Source organism: Brachyistius frenatus, unplaced genomic scaffold (assembly GCF_029030835.1).
Source record: "Brachyistius frenatus isolate BFR_SWC_R1_liver_20210118 unplaced genomic scaffold, ASM2903083v1 Contig_30, whole genome shotgun sequence".
Classification (NCBI taxonomy): Eukaryota; Metazoa; Chordata; class Actinopteri; family Embiotocidae; genus Brachyistius; species Brachyistius frenatus.
Window position 1 is genome coordinate 965,304 of NW_027210629.1, and position 24,981 is coordinate 990,284.

The following is a 24,981-nucleotide window of genomic DNA, read 5'->3' on the forward strand; positions in this document are numbered from 1 at the left end:
TCAGCAAAAAATCCAAATGTTTTTTTCACTGAAAGACAAGTCTAGTGCTTACAGAGGCATGTAACTAAAATGTCACAGCTTAGGCTTCCATTCCTCTCTTTAAGCCTATAAACAAGTCCATATCGCTGACCAAAACCCCTTTGTTCTTACTGATATCCACTTTGATTAAGAGCCTCAACATGTACATGTTAAGCTAAATGTAAATAAGACGGGCACTGCTATACATTATAGTGTATAGAATTATTTGGAAAACATGCTAAAAAGTTTTTAAAAAAAGTTTAATTTTCTGCAGCACATGATAAACACTTTAGGAGAACTTAGCAACACATCTCTTTTACACTGACTGCTTTTGCGAAGCTTTTCTCCTCTCCATCTCCATTCAAGGACTACGTCAAAAAGGGAAGTCATGGTCAAATCTTTCACTGGCCAGTAGAGAAGCAGCACCCTCAATCTTGGCCCCTTATAAAAACTTTTTTTCTACCTTATAAGAAAAAGAAATGACAAGATGAGGACAATTTGAATGAACAGTAAGCGGATACCTCTGGACATAAGGTGGTGGCTGCTACTCGATCCCATGATGCAATACTAGTACAATGTGAAAATACCGTGGGTACATCTATTGCCATAAACTAAACGCACAGTATATTCACATCTGTATAGAGCTTAGCAATAGCAGCTGCTAGGGCAACTGTGGTTTGGCAGTAGAGCTGCATTCTCTAATAACCCTGAGTCTCTGGTCTCTTCTTAGAACCAACTCTATGGTTAGACTGGGAGAGAGCAGTCGGTGTGTGTGCAAGTGTATATGGGTATATGTGTGTGTAATCAGTGGTCAGAGGAACTGCCCCTCATCAGTATGAACTGGTTTTAATAGGGTGGGGAAGCTTCGGGTTTGGTTGGGATCTTGTATGAGGCTGAAAAATATACTGTACATGTCCATGAGGAGTAAGTCATGTGTTACATAAGATCAAACAGCTAAAAGGCAAAGTGAAAGCGAGGTACCTAAATATAGAGAGAAAGAGCAAGAGAAAAGAAATAAGAAGTTATGGACAAAGGTATGATAAGAATGAATGGCACAGAGAGGCAGATCTTGATAGATGACCTGCTGTGTGACATCATATGTTTGGGTTGTACAGACTTGGCTGTCATCAGTTTGTCAAGTTTAGACTCTGCCTTTATACTGTGTGTAGATTTGTTTCCATGCGCTGCATGTTTGTATCACCTCACATTCAGTCACGTGCCCCTGCTCTCTTCCTCTGCCTCACCCCTACTTATCTATTTTTAGAGACCCTGATTTGAATAATGAACCTAGTCAGCTAAGTTTGAGTGCTCCAAAATCTCCTAAAATCTCAGAGAACTCATAAGAACACAGATAAAGACATACCTAAAAGAACAAAATAACCCCAGATAAACTGAGAAAAGATATTAGGTATTATCTGCTTTTCTTCCTCGACAGAAGCAATAAAAAGGCATTTTGAGTGTTTTACAAAACAAGATGGGGATTTGTCAGGTATTCAAACATGTAAAAAGCAGTTGGATATCAGCAAGATAAATTGTGGGAAGGGCAGACATTTATAAACATTGGTGTCTCAATGAAGCTACCTCTATTGATACACTGTTAAACTAAAATGGAATGTAAAGATTATTTTTTTATCTTTCTCATTTCAATCTAATTCGTTGAACAAACTGCTCATTTTTAGAAGTGACAGACCTTGACATGAATTTAACCGTAAGTATAAAGCTTTGCTAAGTAATGGCATTTGTAGACTTAAATATTTACGATACCGGCGCTCAAAGATCCACCAGTACTTCACTTACACTTCTGCAAATGTAACCGTTTACCTGTCATTGTGATACTGCTGTAAAGGTCAGAGTGAACTGCTGAAACAACTATGATTTACTTACTGCAAACAAGAAAACGTTCACTGACCAACATCAACATCACAATTTCTTTCATTTGATTCAGTGTATAAGCTTTCTTGGGAATGCATTATTTGCAATGGAATAGTGTACAGACTGTTACTTTAAACGTGACAGCTCACTACTAGAAGTTAAAGTTCATTCAAGGTTATGTATGCAGTTTTACATGTTGCCGTGGTATAATGTTTGCTGGTCTCCTTCTGTTTCTTGCTTTCTAGCTCTGTCTTTTGTCTGTCTTCTTTTCCTGTTTTACACAGCGTCTTCTATGATTTTTGTCTCCATGCCTGAACTCCCAGACACAAACACACACACACACACACACACACACAAACACACAACTGTGGTAAAAATTCACATGGCTTTAGTTAGTGGGAAAAGTATCACATCCAAAGCACTAACACAAACATGGCAACTCAAAATGGCCCAAGGGGGATTGGCACAGGACATGGCAAGCCATTCATCATCAGTCTCGTGTTGCCTTAAGTCTGAACACTGCCGGTTTTTGTGACTTTTGTGTGACTATGTGAGTGTGTTCGTGTGTAAATGTACTGTCTGTATGCATGTGGGTGTAATGCACATCCAAGCAGAACAGAACAGAAGCTTGAAGGATTATCAAGTCAGGATCACGATACAGTTAAAGTGATGAGGGAAACATACTCTGTGTGTGTGAATGAACAGTAGACTGAGAGGGCAATAAGAGGTAATATTCAGAGTAGACACCGAAAGGCATAGAAACCAAGGGACCATCAAGTTACTTGTTGAAGCAAAGGGACTGAGGCCAAGATTTGTGTGCCAGAGCTTTGATTGCTGCTCTTTCAATACAGACAGTCAAAGTGGAGCGGAATGCAATGAAAGCGAGAAAAGGTTTCCTGTGACAGATGGCATATAATTCAGTTGAGCTATCATGGGTGTGGTTGTGTGGTTGAGTCAAAGCGGCTGTAGAAGTGAAGAAAGGTTGTGTAAAGATAGTGAGGTTGACTGGAGAAGGAAGGAGGCATAGAAATCAGTTTTCATCAGTTTTGACTCACTTATCAGCCACATGGCATTGCTGGAATGTCATTCTACAGCTGCCCTGAGATGAATGAGTGCATGTGTGTGGATTTGATATGAGGGCATGTGCTTGAAGAGAACACTGAGGTGTGAGATAAGGTGGTTTAGAGGAGCCCTATCATCATCTGTTCCTGTCTGTCTGATTGTGTCCACATTAGAGTGTGTGTTTGTGTGTGTTCTCATCTTACCCTGGAGATGGTGAGGGGCATGTTGAAGTCCTTTCCTCCTTGCAGCCTGAAGCCCCAGGGGGCGGGGCCTAAAAGAGTAGCGCTATAGTTGCTGCTCATGGTCTCCTCGATGACGTCGGGTCAGTGATTATGTGACTGAAAAGTGATGATGTTGATGGTAGGAAAATGTTTTGTAGATCAAGTGTTGATAATGATTATGTCACTAGCTTTTGATGATGGGTAAGAATTTGTTCAAAGGTGCAATGGCTCCTGTTAAGATGTTGTTCCAAGATCTGGGGGAAGATATGAAAGAAAAGCATACATTAGATTTGTTATTGTTTGGTAATATATGACAATGGGAGTGAGGAAAAAGAAGATTTAATAGTGGATGTTCAAATGAGGAACGCAATAGGAAGGAGGTAGGGTGTAAAAGAGGCAACACAATACAAAGAGGGTAATAAGTGAAAAGGAAATTTGATAGATATATTTATATATATATATATGAAATCAAAACAAATACTATAGGTTAAACCATTATCTGTAAACAGACAAAAACAAATTCTAATAAAATGTTCATAGTTTAAAAAAAATTGAAATGGTTAAATTTGTATTATACAGCTGGCTACACACTTATAAGCAAGTGAAAATACACGCACACACACATAAACACATAAAAACATAAGTAGTAAAAGATTATTTGTGTTTTATTGTCCTGGATTATGCTGCAGCAGTTCAGTAGCATAAATTACATAATGAGTGCCCCTTAGGGAACCAGAAGACCTTTATAAAGCTAAAATGAATATAACTGCAGCACATTTCCTACTTAGTGCTATTATTGTAGGAATGTAAAGGCTGTACCTCTTTAATGGTAATTCCAGAGAGGAAAATAATTCCTTCAAAGGCAGGTAGACAATGCAATTCCTGGTTTCCCCTGGACTATCCCCTTCCCAGCAAACACATTGTGTGTGTGTGAGAGAGGCAGCCGGGGATGCAATGCTCTTATATACTAGTTAATGACAGAGGGGAGGGGAAAGGTGGAGGAGGGGAGAGAAGAAGAACGGGTAGAGGTTAGGATGGGAGGATAAGAGGGAGGAGAAAGAGGAGGAGAATCGCCCATGGGTGGAGTGAGTGGAACACAGAAGAGGAGGAGAAATGAAGGAGACAATATGTAGGGTGAGATTAGTGTATGAGGTAAAAATGAGGTGGGGGGAAGGAAAATAGGGAGGGGGGGCAAGGGCAGCGGGGGGATTAAGGAAAAGAGTGTGGGAGAATTGCACACAGAGAAAAGGACAAGGGGAGGGAGAGGAGGCATGGGATAGGGAGTGAGGAGCAAAGAAGAGGAGATGGTTTATCTTTCATCCAGATATTTTGGGAACATAGACTCAGTGCTGCAGGCTCCTTAACTTAAGGTGGAACTAGCCGTGACCAGAACACATCCCAAATGCTTGAATTAAAAGGTCTTGCAGAGGTCACTGCCAGAGGATAAACTGTTGATAAATGAACTCAAAATCACAATGTCCCACTCCTGTAACACGTTTGTGTCACCATTGCAGCACTATTGGTCCAACTATCAGACTCAGAGATAGGCATATTGTTAAATCAGTGCAAGGAGAAATTTGTTAATGAAATCATCTTTGTTACCTACTTCTTACTTCTTAATCTCTATTACATAGTGTATGTGTAACCACTCTGCCTCTTTAAAAACTAAATAAACAAGCTTAACCAATCAAGCAATTCAATTGCATAATATCCACAATAGTCTCTGTGCTTTTTAGCAAAGAGATGGACATTTTCTTTAATATACGTAAGTAATCTAGTGTCTAAGTGCAGCACCCTCATTTCCACTTTGTTTATTTATCAGGCCTTCCATTATTTATGTCAAGACAGCTGGCAATCCTTCTCCCTCTGCATTGGATTCTGTCCATCATTTCCCCTTTCTAGCCCAGACAAATCAATATTGACTTTGTATTTATACTGATATAGTAGTGGCTCAATTAAACACTCATCCCTTTCCTTTCTTGGCCATGACCACACACACACACACACACACACACACACACACACACACACACACACACACACACACACACACACACACACACACACACACACACACACACACACACACACACAGACACAGACAGTACATCTTGCCAAGTCATCGCTCTGCACTGTGTTGATGTAGCCTGATGAGTCCACAGGCGAAAGATGATTTCTCAGGACACATATCAAGGAGGAGATGGAGACTAAGGTATTCAGCTGGTTTACAGACTAGCTTTAGTGTCCATCTAGAGAAAACAGTGACTTCAAAAGGGCTGGAGAAGCTTCGAGATAGATCGAGAAAGAAAGGTGCATAGAGATCTAAGATGGAGAGACAAGAGAGGGCAGCATACAGTTCAATATTAACACCTTCTATAAGATAGTATCATGATGAACGGACAGTATTCAAACAAAGACACACACATAAACAGAGGATGCTCTTCATTATCCTGCTAATGGAATTCCCACTGTGTGTCTAACATCAACAGTGCACACTTCCACAGCACAGCCAGGTTCAACAATAGCAGAGCAAATTCTGGGAGGAGCAGAGACGGAAGAGTCATTAACCTTGTTTCCGCTGCAAAGCTGAAGGGTTAGATGGTGTTAGAGCCCGAGACTGAGTTTTACAGTAAATGTAATTACCAAAGGCACATTGTTTATTCAAAGCTGGAGCACAGATTATTGCTCATGCCTTATAGATAACATGAATAACAAGCTATCCGTGGTCAGAGAGTGCACCTGTCATCTGGCGACCTGTCTGCTTCTGTAGGAAACAGGTCAACACCAAACGCCTCTGATTATGTAATGCAGAACATTGCAAACTTCAGATTAGTTTGCAATTGTTAGTCATATGTCGTATCCTGCAACAACGGGTTACAATGACAGTTTACATCCTTTCTCTTCTATCAACATAAGCTCTCACATTTAACATATGCCAATAAGGTCGGGGATGTCCAAGGTAAAGCGAGAACAACAGGAAATCAGGTGTGGAGGAAAAGACTCTCACACACGCACGCGCACGCACACACACACACACACACACACAAACTGGAAAGGGATACGAAATACAGTCACTAAAAACAATATTTATTGGTAAAAAAAAAAATGCCCTCACTTCAAAATCAAAGAAAACGTTTGTTCGTCATTTCTTTCCAAAACTGTTTCAGCACTTTTGACCTGCCCCATGATTAAGGTATGGTTGGGTTTGAGCATCTAAAAGTCTTTAGCTGAGGTAGGGAAAAGATCGTGCTGATTACAAATACAATATTTTGTTTGGCTAATGTAAGCTGGAACGGTGTCACAAAATACGTGAAAAGTGAAAGGAAAGTGAAAGGAAGCCTACATGGGCTACTCAGAAGTCATTCACCACTCTGCCCTCCTCAGCCTTTTATTTGAATCTATGCTTTAACATTATGACACGTTTTCCATGAACCCTGAGTATACATTTTAAAGCAGTGAACAGCAACATCGTTATCAAGGTGCTTTGTCATTCATTTTTTTGGGCTTTGTAAAATGTCCCAATAAGGTATAAAGCAGGTTGATTTAGATTAATGGATAAAGAAATTGACTGCACACATCTCGAATGACTGTCCCATTCCCATGTGACAAAAGTACTGGTTTTGAGTCCCATGAAGATTTAATTTCTAAAATATGGGCCAAACAGTCTATTTCACAGTCGAAAGACATTTGATTAATTGCTTGTCATGAATGACCAATGGGCAAAAACTGTAACAGACAGAACAAAGGAGATTTGTGGGCCACAGGATAATGATATCAAACACTAACAATAGAGAGTGTGCTACTGCACTAAACCTCAGACACCCTGCCAGTCCTTTGTTCTGTCAAATGGTCTATTCCAGTCCCCATATGCTCACCTCTCCACATGCTTAATGATCACAGCTTAGCAGCCTGCAGCCAAACACACATGTTCACAGTGAGACAAGCTCCACCTCTTAATGGTATGATTGTCTGCCCCTCTGAATGACATTTAATGCATCATCCATGTGAATAAAAGGGGGACACCCGCCCCCTATTCTGCCAGCTGCCAACACACACACACACACACACACACACACACACACACACACACACACACACACACACACACACACACACACACACACACACACACACACACACACACACACACACACACACACACACACACACACACACGCGCACCATACGTAGCATTTTTATTGTGTATAAATCTTGTGTTTCAGGTCAAAACTGAGGACAATAGCAATGGCCTTAATAACATTAATTCTAAATTAGTATATAATCTGTTTAGTAATTATTTTTTTTTAATGTTAAAAATATAAAGTAAATACACTATAAATGTAAGCAGCTCTCAGGTGTAAACTTAACTAACTTGCTGAATATTCTCAGCCTAAACCTTTCTTGCATACCATGGTTTACTAAAGTAAAAACGATCAGTAAATAGTAGGGCATATTGTTCTTTACAAGTGGAATGTTTCTGCTTTGCAAGATCATAATGAAGAAAAGCATATTTTAAATATCAGATTTTAAACAAACTTCCCAAGGCAGCAAATTAGACTGTTGAACTTTGAGGAAATGGGGAGAATGACAGCATAAATAACAGACAGTGACTGGGGGGGGCTCTTGTAGATCACAGACTTACAATAAACTATTCACAAACATGAATTAACTCACAGATATAAACTGTATCTACAGATTGTCTAACAGGAGTATATGGTTGTTTATATTGGGGAGAGTATTTGTCTGCCAGCCATTTAATCAGTCTGACCTTCCAGACTGATATAAGCCTAAACTAATCCCCCCAACCCATCTCTGTACTGTGAATCATGCTCAGTTAGAGCTGATGCTTTTTCTTCCACTGATTAGGCAGTACAGTCAGTAACATATACAACTTTATATACAGCTTTAAATATGGACAAAGATTACTTTTCAGTTGTTTTGTTCCAAGAATTGAGCCATTTTTGTCATAGTTTGCATGTGAAATCATGCATGTATGAATTAGATTTTGGATTGATTTGTGCAGGGTGTCTAAAATGTCTAAAATTCATTGTGATCCCCTCTATAGGGAAAAGTGCAGCACATACCAGACAAAATCACAAGTTGTTAGTAAAATTGGCATTTTAAAGTATAGAAATACACAGAGCATGCCTGGAATCTGGAGATGAGTTTATTATCAGAAGCCCGTATCTCCTGTCTAAGCTCTGTCACTGTTTATAACCGCTCGCTTTCACAGTGGAAAATATTCCTCCTCTCTTTCCAGACAGACAGAGATAGGCAGACAAACACACTGGAACACCAAATGATAGTCCATCCTAAGAAAGATAAACTGAGAAAAAGGTTTCAGATATGAACAGACGGGTGAACACACACACACACACACACACACACACACACACACACACACACACACACACACACACACACACACACACACACACACACACACACACACACACACATTAACACACACTCTCTCTCAGACCACAAATGTCCGCACAACTGCTTAATGCTTGGGTCAAGTCTGGGTCAATCAAAGAGAGACATTTAAAAGCCAAGTGTAATGTTGCCTCAGGGACATACAGTACACACATTTCAAAAAGACCACTTCAGACTTTTGGGGATCAGCTGCTCTTAATCATTCTGTCCACCTCATTTGGAAACAGAGTGATAAACAATCAAGTCACAGACCTCTCCTTTTCCGCAGCATCAAGCCACGCATACATTTCCATTTTTACACAATTAATCAAATGTAGCTGGCAGATTGTTATGAACTTTAATGAGCACATTCGTGCTCCTCTGGGAGTGAACAATGAGCTTCACTTTAGACAGAGGGCAAATGTTACACTGGTAGCATCACAACTGTTAAATGAGCAAAATCATCGGAGTGCTTTTTTCACACATATTAGATACTTCTAGAGAACAGGAGCAGGTCTTATCTAGTAATATTCTGTCCCAGTCCTACACTGCAGTACACTATGCCTATAGGCGTTATGATCATGCAGTGCGTGAAAACTGAAAAAAGAAAATGATCCGATTAAGTTATTTGTATGCACATAGCTGTTGGTGAGGATTTGAGTCTGGTGATGATTGACACTACTTCCCATAATGCAATGCACAAAAAAAGATGGAACAGCTATTTGCAGCTGCACATTTTAAACAAACTGCGATGAGACAGCCCTGGGAACATCTTGGAAAATGGAAACTAAATCATACATTTTTGGATTAATTTTTTTTTTCCTGTTTTTCAAGCTTCCACGTTTGATGTCGATTGATGCACATTTTTTGAATTATTGTCTGTACATAAAACTGTACAATAGTCACTGTGCACTTACTGCAAAAAAAACAGCATGCCATTTAGAACAAAATAGTGTTATTGTACACAGTGCAGTGTGTAGTGTATTGCAGTGTAATATGCACTGTAGCGTATAACTGGAACAAAGCTTTAGTTGTCTTCGTGGAAGGGATAATGGCAACATGACAAAAGTAAATTTTGCCTCTGACGCAGCTCATAATGACCTCTAATAACCACTGTAATGTGCTGATTATAGGACAGATACACTCCAGTGTGATTTTGTCATCTCATAATGCCTCCAGTCTTTTGACTTGACAGTTTGTCATAATGTGTCATGATGTATATGCCTCCTTCAGACTCCATTCAATATATCATAGCCTCAATGTCAACACACTGGCTTTGGTGGGTAAGGAATTATGCATGCATGGTGTGCTTCCCACCACTTTTAGGCAAATATGCACCCATAAAGCCAGAAGCTGAGACAAGGCAGAGAAGCACACATGCACACGCACGCACCACATTGCACTTGGTGCCCTGAGTAGATGTCTGTGACTTTCCAATGCTTCACTTCCTTCCTCTCCAGGAGACGGCAGCTGTTCAATGTTGAGTGCAGAGAAGGAAAGAAATGAACACAGGACGCAAAGAAAAAGAAGTGATCTGGGGCTGATTTGATCACAGAATGATGGGAAGAACTGAAGAAAGTGAGAGCTACTAAAGAACAATTCAACTAAACCTAAACCTATGTTTGATACATAGGGGTTGTGTGTACTTGTCATGTCTCATGTGTCATGTGAGGTACAATTTGAGTTTTAGGGCTTGGGAGTGAGGACATTTGTGGAGAAGGAAGAGGTTTTTGGCTGGTCCTTTGGGACAGAACATTAAACGGCTGTTTCATTGGTTAGAATTGGGGTTACGTTTTTTAGGTTATGATGAGGGCTAAAGTTAGAGTAAAGGGCAACTGGGAGTGCATTATGTCAGCGAGAGTCCTCACAAAGATGGGGGTTGTGTGTGTGTGTGTGTGTGTGTGTGTGTGTGTGTGTGTGTGTGTGTGTGTGTGTGTGTGTGTGTGTGTGTGTGTGTGTGTGTGTGTGTGTGTGTGTGTGTGTATTTGCCATCCAAGCCCATATATCTGTGACTGGAGGCAGAGCTTTAGAAGCATCAGGGTCTCAGGGGAAGATCAAAGCATCTGTTCCATTCAGCACAGAATAAAGCACTACCAAACATCAATACTACACACCGCAATACACACACACACACACACACACACACACACACACACACACACACACACACACACACACACACACACACACACACACACATAGTCAATGCACACTATCTGCATCTCTCTCCCTCCCCCCTACTTACAGTATATCTGTTACTTTCACTGACAGCTAGTAACATAAGTATTATTGTTGATTTTTTGTTTCCAACAGCACAAATAAAATAACCAGTTTAACAAATGAGCCTACAGAAAATATGTACCATAACACTAACAGAGACTGCATGGAAGTAAATGACTACTTCATGTTCGAAAAAAATAACCTGTTTTTGTTGAAACATTAGGCTACATCACGTATTATATATATATTTTTCATTTACAAACCAATTACAAGATGAAAGGGAAAAAGCACCCCTGAAATTTCAGCTTTTACAAACAAATACATTACTTTTACGCTTATGGCACAGAAAGCATTTACTGTGCAGTGTTCAGGTCTTCAGGACTCACCGTGTCGCTGTTCAGTCTCTCATTCCAGCTCCTGCAGCTGGTCTGTGTTCTCGCTTGAGCCCCCGGACAGTTTTCTGTTTGTTTGACATCCGCCACCACTTATTGAGCTCCTTGATAGGTCCCTAATGGAGCGACGTCATGACGCATTGAGCCGGAGAGTGGGCTCAACACGGTGTGAAATACATTTCTCCGGAGTCCTTGATTGCACAGGTCTTTTGATGTGCAGACGTACCTTTTATTCGTGCTCTTACTATGATGAGGGGAGGAGATTGTCATTAAAAGAAAATATCTTTCTTTCAATGTCCTCGCAAAGTGTATCGACTGTGTTAAGCGTTGAATAACAAATTAGGCCTTTGTGAAATGTCGTTTATTATCATTATTACTGATTTATAAGTGGAGTGAGCCACCTATTCCAATGTGGAGAGAAATAAAGCACTCATGCAAACAAACAGCACCTTAACACTGGCATGACGTGGACTTGGTCATGGTCATTATGAAAGCGCCCGCATCCATTATCCATTATTACACCAGAGGCCAGTTATGCTTAGTTATTATGTCACTTTCTCCAGTTTCAGTTAGGAGCAGCCTCAGTTTCACTGCGAGCGGGTGCAGCGGTGATGTAATTTATAGCTTACACGTACGTACACACACACACGCACACACACACAGTGTACATTTATGTGTCAAAGTTGTGTGAATGGACACAAGCACTGTGAGAAAAACATTGTTTGATTGGGTGACGGGCTTTTTTTGTGTAGTCGTTTATCGTCTGTTATCAGACTCACAAATACCAGCTTCAGTTTAGCTTCAGCAACCTTTTCAAAACATGGGCTACAGTATTAGGCCACTTAAAAATTGAAACATGTTCACATCCTGATTCAAATAAGAAATCACCAAATCTAATAATATGTCTTCATACTCCTCCAAAATGACAAATTCGGGCATTTAAAGGTTTAAAGTATTTAAAGTAAAGATAATGGGTGAATCTTAAATGAGAAATGCATTTTCTTATTGGATGAGTTAGAGGAAGTGAAATGTTCTGCTTTTCGGTTCTTTTCGCTCTAAAATGACCACAAAGACAGAGAGAATAAAATACACATATGGCTTTCATAAATATCATTCTCTACCTCTCTCTAGTGGTTATTTATTATCATTACATATAGTATGTAATAATTCATACTGCTCAAACATTACATACATTATATTTTATGGTATGTTTTGCCCAGGATGTATTTTGTTTTTAGTGTTTGTGAGCAGATGTTTTGTTCCTAACAACAAAGGCATTTTACAATGCCGACATTTTGACTTGCATCAGATACCACGAACTGGTATCCCGAACTGTAATGTTTCCTTTGCTAGTATATTTAATTGGAGCTGGGATTTCCTGCTGTAATATGAGTATGTTCCTTGTTTGGGTAGTCAGATCACTTAAAATCCCTGTTAAGACCAGACGTTTTATGAAGCATCCTGAGGGAGCATGTCTACCTACATTTATGCCCATGTGAGCAATGTCAAAGCAGTTATAGTAGATACATTTATTTTTTTCTATATTCTGTGGTAAAACCCTCTACCTATCAATTTTTCACAAAACAAAAATCAACATTTTGCCATAGTTTGCCACTGTATATACTGTATGTACATCAGTGAGCATACTGTAAACTCTAATTTACATTTTGGAGCAAAACAGTAGTGTAGTGCAAAATACAATTCTTCACATTTTTATTAATTTTCTGTACAGCATTTTGCTGATCATATCAGGTGAACAAATGAGGACATTTGTTAAACCTGCTCTTACATCTACATGATCTAAGTGAAATCTGCTGTGATTTTCACAACAAGTCTGCTGGCAGTGTGTTTGCATACTTTTTGAAGAAAAGGGGCTGTAGTGTTGCAGTAGATAATACTGACAATAGCAGTATGGAAAGAATTATGAATTATTTATTTAAGTATGATTTATTTTTACTTGTTATGTGTACAATTTGTTTCTCCAAACTGGCTCTTTCAAAGATAACCTGTTTTTATACTTTCACTCCAAGGGGCTCCGGGGTGTCAATTGTCTGCAAAAAAATGTATTTTTGTATAGTGAGCAGTAGCTGGTGGTTCCTCTCTGGAGTTAGCTGTCAAATTAATGTGACAGACAGTGACAGATGGACATATAGTAAAAATATATTTTTGTGATGGGAAATCTCTGTCTAATGTCAGACATGTTGAGAATGGTCCACCTTAATGTCTTGGTGAAATACTGTCTAAAAAAGGTCTGTCCAGCTCTACTGAAATGGATTGAGGAGGATGAGTGATTCATTATATCAAAGGTCACAGTGTAGCCAATATAACAACACAAACAGTACTCCCCTCATGTCACCGGACACTTTAATTTGTTTCATTTAACATAATTTAAAAGTAATAATTGCAATAATACCACATCATCGTATAGACATAAATAACACAGCACTTAATACGGTAGCATATAAAAATAATTAAACAAGTGATTTCAGTGAGTCATCTCCATGTGGCCATTAAAGCCATAAATTAACTGCATCAACTGTTATTCACTGACCGTACTTTCAACTTAAGCCAACACTGAAATTTGCTTCTTACCTTCATAATCACCCTTTTTTCTGAATTACCGGACTTAATGGAGCTGAATTTAAACATTCAGTTTCATCACTATAAATATTTTTTCTCTCTGATGACTCGTGATGCAGAGCAAAACCTTTTTACCCTACAGTAATAGTCATTTATACAAATATTGAAGTTAGTGCTTTTTACATGCAGATAACCAAAATGATCTAGAGATCAAAAAGATACACAGGTCAAGATCTTGACTTGTACATTTGTGGTTAAGTGTGGGATACTGGCCATCACTGAATAGCAGGGGCTGGGCATACCTTATTGTGTATGTTAAACCATGCAAGCCATGGTTTTGACATTGACGCAGTCTTTCCCTTTGAAGCTGTAGTACAGGACATTTTCATATAAATGTAAGTCTGTTAATTTCAAGCCCCTGACAAACAAGTTCACACAATACCTATCGTCACCAAATATATTTCCGGGAGATGTCCGGTGAGAAATCCCACGCTGGCCGGATGAACGCATACAGGTCATGCTTTATGGTCATCGCTCGCGGAGCAGAGGCCAAGTCCTTTTGGGGGGGGGGATTGTAACACTCAAAAAATGATATCCACTATTTTACAGCTGCAACTGTAGCAGTTAGCTATAGCAGAGCCTCTACACATTGTGCTTTTGTCTGGGTTTTTGGGATCACTTTCACTGACAGGACGGTGAGACAAATGTTCTGCACTGCAGGTTTAACCATAACAGCAGGTGTGATGTGTGTGCAGATATTGAAAAAATAAAGAATATGATAAATGTTGGCAGTGAATGTGTTAAAGGGCTATCAGTGTTTGTAATCAGATATTAGTGGTCTGTCTGGTCATAGAGTTGAACGGAGTAGGACATGGGGTTAAAGGTAACACAGCCCATTGTATGCGTGGTCCTCTCAGACTGATGATGATGTACCAAAATTGCTTCTCCAACACGTCGTCAACTTTGTTTCTCTTGAGTTACACACGCATATACACACACATGCACAGGCACACACACACATCTATACAGTATGTAGTGTGTGCTGTGTACACAACAAGCTCTTTAAGTGAACAAATGCAGCATTTAATACAGAAGAGTGTTTAAAAAATTTGCAACAATTCACCACAGAGAACATTTAATTGTTTATGACACACATAGACCCAGCCTTTTGACCAGTAAAGAGTTTTTCATTATACCACTGCCTCGCTGCCAATGAAAAGCTGGAGAGGTCCGCCTAAAGAAACTACTATCACAAGACAAGAAATTAATGTAGGCCTAGATACTTTGTATACTTTAAGTACATCATAACAATATTGCTTTGTTTCCTTTTTATTTCAATTTGTTTGAGATAAAAGGACTCAAAAAGAACAAAAGTCTTGCATCTTTTGGGAATTTTTGCTTCTCTTCCAGAGGTGGATATACTGTATTATCAGTGTCCTTGATGTATTGTCATGTTGTCAGCATTTTTACTGTGTTGTCTGGTTTCAAGGAAAATGCAGAAGGGCAGCATCCCAAACCTTAATTGTTTAATCTCAGGAGTAATTGTTCTTTCTTCAGTCTCCAGAAGAGAATTTATGATGTGGTCATAAATGCACAAACATTTTAACATTTCAGCACAAAACCTCAGATCACACTTTAATGGACTTTGGCTTAAATAGCTAAAGGTAGAATCTAGCTTGTCAAGCTTGATCTCCAAGCTCAAGAAAATGTTTTTACTCTTGTAATTTTTTGAGGGATCAAACTAAAGATTGCAGCAACCCATGCCACCTTTCAGGGTTCCCCAGTCCCTGCCAAAGTCTGGCAAACAGTGCACACTGCATACCAGAATCTGGTTATTTTGCTTCATTTGCCATACCAGCTTTTCTTCTGCACTCTAGTTATATAAGCAGCAGAGTGGCATAACTTTGATTTCCAATCTGAGTCCCCAAGCTGAAAAAAACAGTTGAGTAGATGAATATTCTGTCCATAGCCAACGCAAGTCTCGGCCTGTCAAGAAGGGTTTGGTGTTTTTTTGTGGTCTGAAGTCAAAATTAAGGAAGTAGCTTCAGAGGAAAAGAGTGCAAGCGTCATCATAAGTCCAGTTGGTCAAGAGAGAAGTTCCACCGCCTCAAAGACTTCTGATGAGAAGTCTAAGGTGACAAAAACATTCGTCTCCATTGCTTCAATGCCCTCTTCCAAGCAGATACTGTCATTTTTGATGAGGCTGCTTTCAGCGGTGGGACTGATAACGATGATGCGTGGAACACCCTGAGGCGACTTGGGAGCTGTGGATGGGATTTTTCCCAAATTCAGGGAATCAAAAGAGTCACTCTTGTGGCTGTTCATCTTATCACGGATGCTATGTTTCTCGTCGTGTGCATCTGAAATGTCATTGCTTAGACTCTGGCTGCGCTTCCTGGTAAGAACTAGGAGGGGGAGAGTGGCGATGGTCAGAGAGCTGGAAACCAGTTCATGGTCACAGGTGCTCAGTGGGTCACTCATAGTAGATGGATGCTAGCAATGTTAAAAAAAAAAGAAAAAAAAAAGCATACAAACACGGATACACAAGAACAAAATCAATGCATGGTACATGACTGCATCCAAGCGAATGAATAAATAAAAAAATAATATGACATAAACATCTCCAAGCACGATCACAAGTTTCCTCAGTAACCCAAAACACAGAGAAGATCTCACACTTTTTTGCATTGTGGTTTCTCACCTTCTCTGCAGTGTAGGTCTTGGTTGTCTTCTGCTCAAATTGCTTTTTATTGGACCTGCCTCTGCAAGATTGACTGTATGATGACATGCTTCTGAAGGAATTTCCTGACTTCCTGCCCAGGGACTCCATCTCCACATCCCTCAAAACCTGCAGGAGAGGTAAAAAAAAAAATCTGATATCAGTTGAACTGAGCAGGGAAGTTCATGTTTGGGAAGGTCTGTGCCTAACATAGTTCAAAGACATTATTAACAAGAAGCCAAAAATAACTAAATTAGTTATTAAAGAAAAGAGGGAGTATCCAATAAATTACACTTAAATTGGAAACTATTGGGATAAATATTAACTGGTTATAAAAGTTCGATCTGGCATCTCTCAGAATTTTTTGTTTTGTTTATACATCCACACTTTGCAAAATATTTGGCCAATTGAAAACAATATTATGAACAAGCATGGACCAACAAACGTGAATGTTACAGCATCCGTCATTTTGTAAATGATATGATTGCATAATGTTTGGATGTTCAGTTTCAAATCTTCCAATGCAAAATTAAAAAACACAACAATAGTACATTTTGGTAATGAATATTACTTATACATAAACACCCCCTAATATTGTATTCCTAGCAAACTGGACAGAAAATATTGAAAGCGAGTACACATTTATTTTCTCAAAAATCATTTGGGGTGGAAAAAAACCCAAAAAGTATTTAAAGGGAAGACACCCAAAACAAGATGGCAGTCAAAACTATAATTTAAAAAAAATATATATTTTTACATCTTTCTGCACAATTACCATGTCAGTATAGTTGGAGGTGGCAGTAATAAAGTGAGTCCTTGACGCTGTGGACTGTCTGCTGATGATGGAGTCCCTGAAAGAGGACTCACTGATGGAGGAGGAGATGCATTCCTTTCGAGTGGTAGGAGACAGAAACGACAGGCAGGGAACTTTCTCTGCCAGAGTCATCCTATTGAGTGCAGAGAAATACAATTACTTAAGTTTGTTCATGTTGCTAACTTTTTTTTCTGAATAATTAATTGGAGTTAATATGGATGATGCAAAAGGACAGAAAAGAATTGTAAAACAAAAATACAATCACACTGATTGATTATTTACCTGTATTTGTTGTGTATGATAGCATAGATGATAGGATTGTATATAGTGGAGGCTTTTGCTATGATTGCAGGGACAGCCTTGGAGTATGGTGACAAGACGTTGGCATGCCTGATGAGACACAACGATAAATTAGTTTCAAGCTGTCTTGTTAATTTTGCAGTCTACAATTGCTGAATTTCTTGTTTGTTTATGTGTAGCGTGACAACACTACATGCCCACCACAAGTCAATGTACCCTTTATCTCTTTCTGTGTTTTGTAACATCATAAAGGGTCATATTTGGTCAGGGATTAATCAACATGAGCCTGCTGCTAAAGAGGGTTGGTTAAGTCCATTTGATCGTGTTGGCTTGTTCGTGTGTGTGTGTGTGTGTGTGTGTGTGTGTGTGTGCGTGTGTGCGTGTGTGCGTGTGCGTGTGTGTGTGTGTGTGTGTGTGTGTGTGTGTGTGTGTGTGTGTGTGTGTGTGTGTGTGTACGCATGCGTGTGTGTTTGTGTGTCTAAAGCCACCTTTCCCCTGTGAATGAGCTTGGAAAAGATATGATTTAAAGTTACATAACTGCATCCAAACTAATGTATGCCCCAGTGGACACATGTGGTTTAGTGGATGTTGTGATAAGTTGGATGAGCAGAAGACAAATGAACAACTTCACTGTCTGTTATTTGTCACTCATCCAGGAGTGGTTGGCCACTTTGCTGAAACAACATTATATAATGACATTTTCAACACCATTTTGAGGCGATTTTTATCCTAACACGCTCTGATGCAACTGAAACATATAAATATATATTGCAATATAGTTAAGTTGTGGCTGCTTGTCTGAAAAATGCCAAAGTTAATATTAGGAAGATGAAACAGAAAGGATGTGTTAAAAAAACAACAACTTGTAATTATATTTGTTTACAATAAAACATTTGAAATAGTTGTTATTACCTCAAATTATATACACGATTAAATATGGCAAATTGTTGGACATTATAAATTGACTGTATTTTTTTCATTATCTTCCGATAGGAATGCTACTATATATATATAAATGGACATAAAAAAAAACAACTATGAATTAGAGCACAATAATCTTAAAACGTTAAAAAAGATTATTCTTACCCAGCCCAGGAAATCATTGTAACACAGGCATATGGAGACCAGGAGAGGGCATAGACCACGATGACAACGAAAGCGATCTTTGCCAATTTCCATTCACTCCTGATGGATTTGTGCTGGATGAGAGTGGATTTCCTCACCTGAGTCCCCAGACGTTCCACCTCCCTGTAGGTGGAGCAGGATGGAGAAAGCAGTTAAAGAGAAAGCTAGATCTCAAAACAAGCACGATATGTTATTTATGTGATACTGCATATTTTAAGTTGCTAATTTTTTTGGACGAAATGAATATCTACCCAAAGAGGAATTGATAAAACTGAAACATGTTGGCCCCCTTTCCAGATTCTGTATGTTATAAAATGGCAACAATAGTTGGGGACTTGTAAACATAAGGGCATGTGTCTGTGCAAGTGCCTCTGAATTGTGCTGATCTGTTTCCCCGTGAGAACGGCCACTTGAGTCTGAAACAGTTTGTCCCTGAAGGCAGGCAGACAGTCTGCATTTCCTGACATGTATATCCATCTGTCCATCTGTTCAATTTATACCACTTTTCTACCACAAGATGTCCTTCTCCCCAATAGCGTTTTCCAACACCTCCTGGGGGATACCAAATCATTCCCAGGTTAGTTGAGATATACAATCCCTCCAGCGTGTGCAGGGTCTCCTGCCAGTTGGACGTGCTCGGAAAATCTCTAACGGATGGCAGCATCCTAATCGGACACCAAAACCACCTCATATATATCTCCCTCCGACATGAAGGAGCAGCAGCTTTATGTCATTCTTTCTTTACATTTTAGAGCTTCTTGCGCTTTCTCTAAGGCTGAGCCCGGCGATCTTGTGGGGGAAATTCATTTCAGCTGCTTGTATCCTTAATCTCGTTAGTCACTGGACAAATCTTATGACCACAGTTGAGGGTCAGCGCATGGACTGACTGTTTAATTAAAAGTTTTGCCTTCCAATTCGGCTCCCTCTTCTCAAAATTGGTCTGGAACAATGCCTGCTTGCTGTACCGCTCTGGCTGTCAATCTCCCAGTTAATCCTACCCTCGATTGTGAACAAGACCCAGAGATTTTTGGGGTAGGAACTCTTCCCCAACATGAAGGGAGCAATCTGCCATTTTTTTGACAGGACATAGCAATTTAAGGAAGTATTGACTATAACGCACGGTTGACATGTTAACTGATTAACATGGTTCAAGTTATCATTTTAACCCAAATGGCAGGCTTTGATCCACAGTGCTTCTCCTGAATCTGAGGACTTACTATCGATAGCAGCGGTCTTTCCAGTACCCTGGCTTAAGCTTTCTTATTAATGGAGCGGTATGTACCAAATAAAAAAAAGTTATGTAGTATGCTTTTTTTTATGTCATACTTCTTTTTCATGTCTAATATAAAAATGCAAACAGGGCACAGCTGGAAAAACATATTGTACGTAAGGAAATAGCAGAAACCTTTAGGGCTATACTATTCGCCAAACAGCAAGAAAAGAAATAACCAATTTATCTCTGGATTTTTGTGTTTGGCACAGTGGCATTTTGGATCCAAACTCATATCCCGTATTTCATGTATATCGACCTTATGTTATGAATATACAAGCACAAATATACGCATACTCTCTGATATTGGTGTTACCGTACCTGCTAGTCTTCCTTATCGACAGAAACATTAGAAGGTAGCAATAAGAGATGATTCCCAAGGGAATAAAGAAGACAAAACAGCACAGCATCATCGTGTAGCTCCTATTGGCCATTGTGTATGTAACATAATCCCATGTGCAAGATGTCATCAGGCCTTCGGGGATATAGGAGCCTAGAAGGAGAAAAAAAAGAACATCAAATATATGTATTTCTATGTTCCAGGAACCAAGATAAGAGGTAAAACATAAATGGAACTCTATGTTAGACAGGGGACCATGTTCTTGCTTTGATGACTGTGGTGCAATAGTTTAACGTCTGATTGTGTTGCCAATGGTGGATGACTGAAAATTAGTTGCATTAGTAGTCCATTCATCAGTTTATCTACAGCTGGGAAAATGTCTGTTTGTATTAGACTCTGAGAAGGCTGTACACTATTAATTAGCTTCAGTTCTGTTGCAAGTGATTGACTATAATAAGAAAAGACCTCTAGCATTAGGAAACTTACTCCATCCAATGAGCGGAGCTAGACTCCAAGCCAAAGAGTAAAGCCAGACCATGAGGATGGCAAGAGTGGTTCTTCGTTTGGAGCTCCAGTGTATGGTCTGCAGGGGCTTGGTGATAACCAGATAGCGGTCAATCGAGATGGCCAGTAGATTTATCATGGAGGCTATGCCAAACAGGGCACCACAGAATGCATACATCTTACACCCTATATGACAGGAACACATAAAAACAAATCAGCAGCAGAAAATAATTATATCTAGTGTGCTTTTTTTTAATAAAAAATTATTTGAAGTTAGAGAACAAAAAAAAGGTAAAGCTCATATGGCAAAGCAAAGCTTATCGTATTAGAAGACAAAGGAGAGAATTACCCATCTCTCCAAACACCCATTCCTTGTAGAGGGAGTTGATGAAGAAGATGGGGGATTGTGTAAAAGCCATGAGGAAGTCACTGACTGCCAAGTTCATGATGAAGTAGTTAGGCAGGTTACGAAGCTTCTTGTTGCTACACACACACAAACACACAGGAAAGAGGAATATACTTGTGACTCGGATTATAGTACAGTAACAATGACAATGTTAAATTAATAACCATGTTTTGACACAAATTTCTCATTGATCAGAAAACTCCAATGGGTAAGCTAATGCTGAGTGATATATGATGTATCAAAGGGCTAACAGCAAACGGGACTATGCTGTGTGATGTCTTCTCTGTTGCTATCTTTAACAAACAAACTGTACTGATATGGTGTAGAAAGTAGCATCTGCTTCAATATCTGATTTTAATTTCAACAAATGGGCTGCCAAACATCACGAGTCTGTTTCGATGAAAAGAAAAACTTCTGTTTCACTTCATTGTATTTTGTTTGAATGTAGAACTACATTTACATAATTCAGTTTAAATGTCAGCATTAATCATAAGAGCTCTTTGTTGAACTGGTCAACTCTTTGTTGCATTTGTACGCGTTCGATTAAGCTGCGCATTGACCTGCTGTCTTCTTCCTCCACTCTTTATTGATTAGATTCTGTTTCTGTGTATCCTGAATTAAAATTGTCCGTCTGACTGAGCACGAAATGATCAGTTCTGGTTGGCTTATGCCTGTGAATATGTGTCTGCTTTTAAACATTTGTTTCGCTGCTCGTGTGCGCGCCTGTGCATATTACTGCAGCACTCTCTTTTCCCAGAAAATCTTCATATCGGGTGACAGCTTTCCAGGGAAAACTCTCTCTCTCTCTCTCTGTGTGTGTGTGTGTGTGTGTGTGTGTGTGTGTGTGTGTGTGTGTGTGTGTGTGTGTGTGTGTGTGTGTGTGTGTGTGTGTGTGTGTGTGTGTGTGTGTGTGTGTGTGTGTGTGTGTGTGTGTGTGTGTGTGTAAGTGCATTTTCTTGGAACCCATAACATCATGTGCATTTCTGATTCAGTAGACACAAATGATCAGCACAACACAATGGAAAACCCATCTAATCTAGCTACGATGATGGACAGATGGAATATGAAAGCCCTTGACAATCCCCAGAACACACACGCACACATGTACGGAGGCACACATGCACACTCTCACACACACACACACACACAGTGACCCCATTTCTGAAAAACAATTAACATCAGCGGTAGTTCCAATGACACAACACTTCACACATAGCTCTCTGCTTGACTTCCAAATGAAAGTTTACAATTAAAGAGTGACTTATCTTGCGGAACGATGTACAATATTAAAAAAGATTGCCATTTTTTTTTTCACATCACCTGTTGCATTGTACCATAAATAGACAGTGTAAATTTGGCCTGTTTAAACTTCACGGTAAATTGAATTTTTTTTTATTTTTTTATTTCCACTATGAAAAGCTGTGGAGGTTCACAATTGTTGCAAAGGCAGACTTCTACTTTGATTTGATTTGATTTGATTTGATTTGATTTGATTTGATTTGATTTGATTTGATTTGATTTGATTTGATTTGATTTGATTTGATTTGATTTGATTTGATTTTATGTATTTCACATAATCATTCAAGGGTATAGGACAGATTTTCTCCAAAATACTCAACCTTGTTGGAATTCAGCTAAGATTACTTTGCCGCATACACACTAAAATGCAAAGATTATTTCCTGTGTAATCGCCCATGTTTTGGAAAACCACTTGATCCTCTGCAAGTATAAGAATTGACAGAATACTGACACTCAGTAAATTAAGGACAGCATAACTTCCCAACCTTTACTGCGGTTTTGTCCTCTAAAAAAAAAATGGATTTCTTAAAATGGACTTGCAGACATAGGATTTTGGCAGAGGTATGCCCTGTTCAAACAACTCAGGCTTTTAGTCTGTCTCCCCAGCTACCTGGCTCTTGGTGAGATCATCACAGTTGAGTGATTATATCATCTATGTTGGGCTCTGTTTAAAAAAGTGACCTGCATTTAAGGTGAAGGGTTATTACAATGGGATGAAATTTGGATTTTGAATGCTGTGAAAGTTGTGTTTCATGACATCAAAGGACATTACACTGACGTGAATTTCCTGCAGACTTACTCTCACCTTAACCGTCACTACTACTTGTCTATCCCTAAACTTAACCTAATCTTAAAACATGTCTTATCCTTAAAATTAAATGATTCACATTGCAGGGAGCCATAAGTACAAGTACTCATATTGTGGCTGTGTTAACAAATCTGAAAAGAACAATCCAGTGACTAAAACCCACCTATAGATGGCAAACATAACCAAGGCGTTCCCAGTGATGCCCATTGCCCCGATGACAAAGACAAAAAAAGCGACAATGTAGTGAGCATGGTCAGGAACATCCACCTTGTTGAAGAAGCTGCTCTGAGTATGTGCTTTCTCTGGCTCCATGCTCTCAGTGGACCACATGGTTCAAACACCTTATCAAGACTGCCAACCGGGCAGGATGTAACAAGTCTACTAGTTTGGAATCCACTTCGTTTCGCTTCTGTCGGGCTTCCATAGTTGTATCATTTGCGCAAAAGATGCCGAGAAGATATATAGCGTATAGATGTACAGGTCCAGTTTCATCAAGTCTCACTTTACTGATTGTTTTCAAAACATTCCTCCAGTACTATGTACTAAATATAAAGGACCAGGTGATCACTACTTTGGGAAAATGTGACATTTTCAAATCTAATTCCAAATGTTGACTTTTGTTGAATCGTGGAAGAACAAAAATGGTGATCAGCACAAAATGATATGTTTAAAGTTACCAAATTGCTAAAGTTACATTATTCTGAACATATCTGCAATGAAATGTTGAACATGAAAAATAACAGGTTCTCTTTTACTTCTTTGTCCAGTGGTGTCAGATGAAAAATGATGTTGACATCCTTTCACATGATACATATCTCCAAATGTACTTTAAAGCATCATCCATTCTGTTATTCCCTTCTGGTTTGCAGTTAAAAAAAAACAAACCAAAAAAACAACTGAAAAACTCCTCCACCTGTAGTCTTCAAGTATTTCCTGTTTGATACTTGAATTGGTAATACTCTCCAGTATATTAAATCCCACACTCGTTGCACATCCTCACTGTTGGTCCTGTCAGCCTGCAGCGTCTTCGCCCATCACACCAGCTGTGCATCAAGCTCTGATTCAGTGGCATGTCTGTGATTATCTTGTGAACAAGCGACTCCTAACCTCTCATCTCTCTCGCTATGTGCCTCTCCCTCACTGTCCCATGTTGCTTTGTGTTGCTCTCTCAACCCCCCCCCCCAACTCCCCCGCCCTCTTGTCATACTCCCTCTCTCTTCCTCCCTCTATCTCTCTCACCCAATCACACTGCTTTGCTCGCCTCCCTCTCCCATACCCTACCCATCCTTCTTATAATACCACCCAGCCCTGAGCTCTAACCCTTTAACTACCAGATTATTACATAACCGACATCATGTTCATTAGTATCAACGGCCATTTTGGCACAGAAATCCATCAAACATTGCCAATGTGACATTCACACACTGTCACGTGTAAGTCACTTTTCACATCAATGCATTCCTGCCAGTCATTGCAGCAGTACTGACTGCTGTACTGACTGCTGTGAAACCTCTTGAATTCGTGCAGGCACTCATGCTTGCTGCACAAAGACCTGCACATTTCTGTCCAAGTGGTGCACGCGCTGCTGTGGCATCAGCGTGTTCACACGATCACTA

At 39.5% G+C, this 24,981-nt stretch overlaps 2 protein-coding genes across 2 annotated transcripts in view; both read right to left on the reverse strand.

The window, feature by feature from the left end:
* The window catches only part of pdlim5a (PDZ and LIM domain 5a), a 69,668-nt gene extending 58,349 nt beyond the window's left edge, over positions 1–11,319 (reverse strand). The window contains exons 1-2 of the mRNA XM_069699427.1: positions 11,195–11,319; positions 3,156–3,427 (exon numbers count right to left, since the gene is read on the reverse strand). Of these exons, the coding sequence (XP_069555528.1) occupies positions 3,156–3,254 (99 nt within the window). The 5' untranslated portion in view covers positions 3,255–3,427; positions 11,195–11,319. The remainder of the gene's footprint in view (positions 1–3,155; positions 3,428–11,194) is intronic.
* A 3,319-nt stretch (positions 11,320–14,638) lies between these two features.
* Positions 14,639–24,466, reverse strand: opn4xb (opsin 4xb). The gene is made up of 9 exons (XM_069699428.1): positions 23,529–24,466; positions 21,202–21,335; positions 20,835–21,038; positions 20,330–20,501; positions 18,700–18,861; positions 17,596–17,703; positions 17,275–17,446; positions 16,482–16,628; positions 14,639–16,273 (listed from the first exon to the last, which is right to left on the reverse strand). The coding sequence occupies exons 1-9, from the start codon at positions 23,693–23,695 to the stop codon at positions 15,866–15,868; spliced, it is 1,674 nt and encodes a 557-aa protein (XP_069555529.1). The 5' UTR covers positions 23,696–24,466; the 3' UTR covers positions 14,639–15,865.
* Between the last annotated feature and the right edge of the window lie 515 nt (positions 24,467–24,981).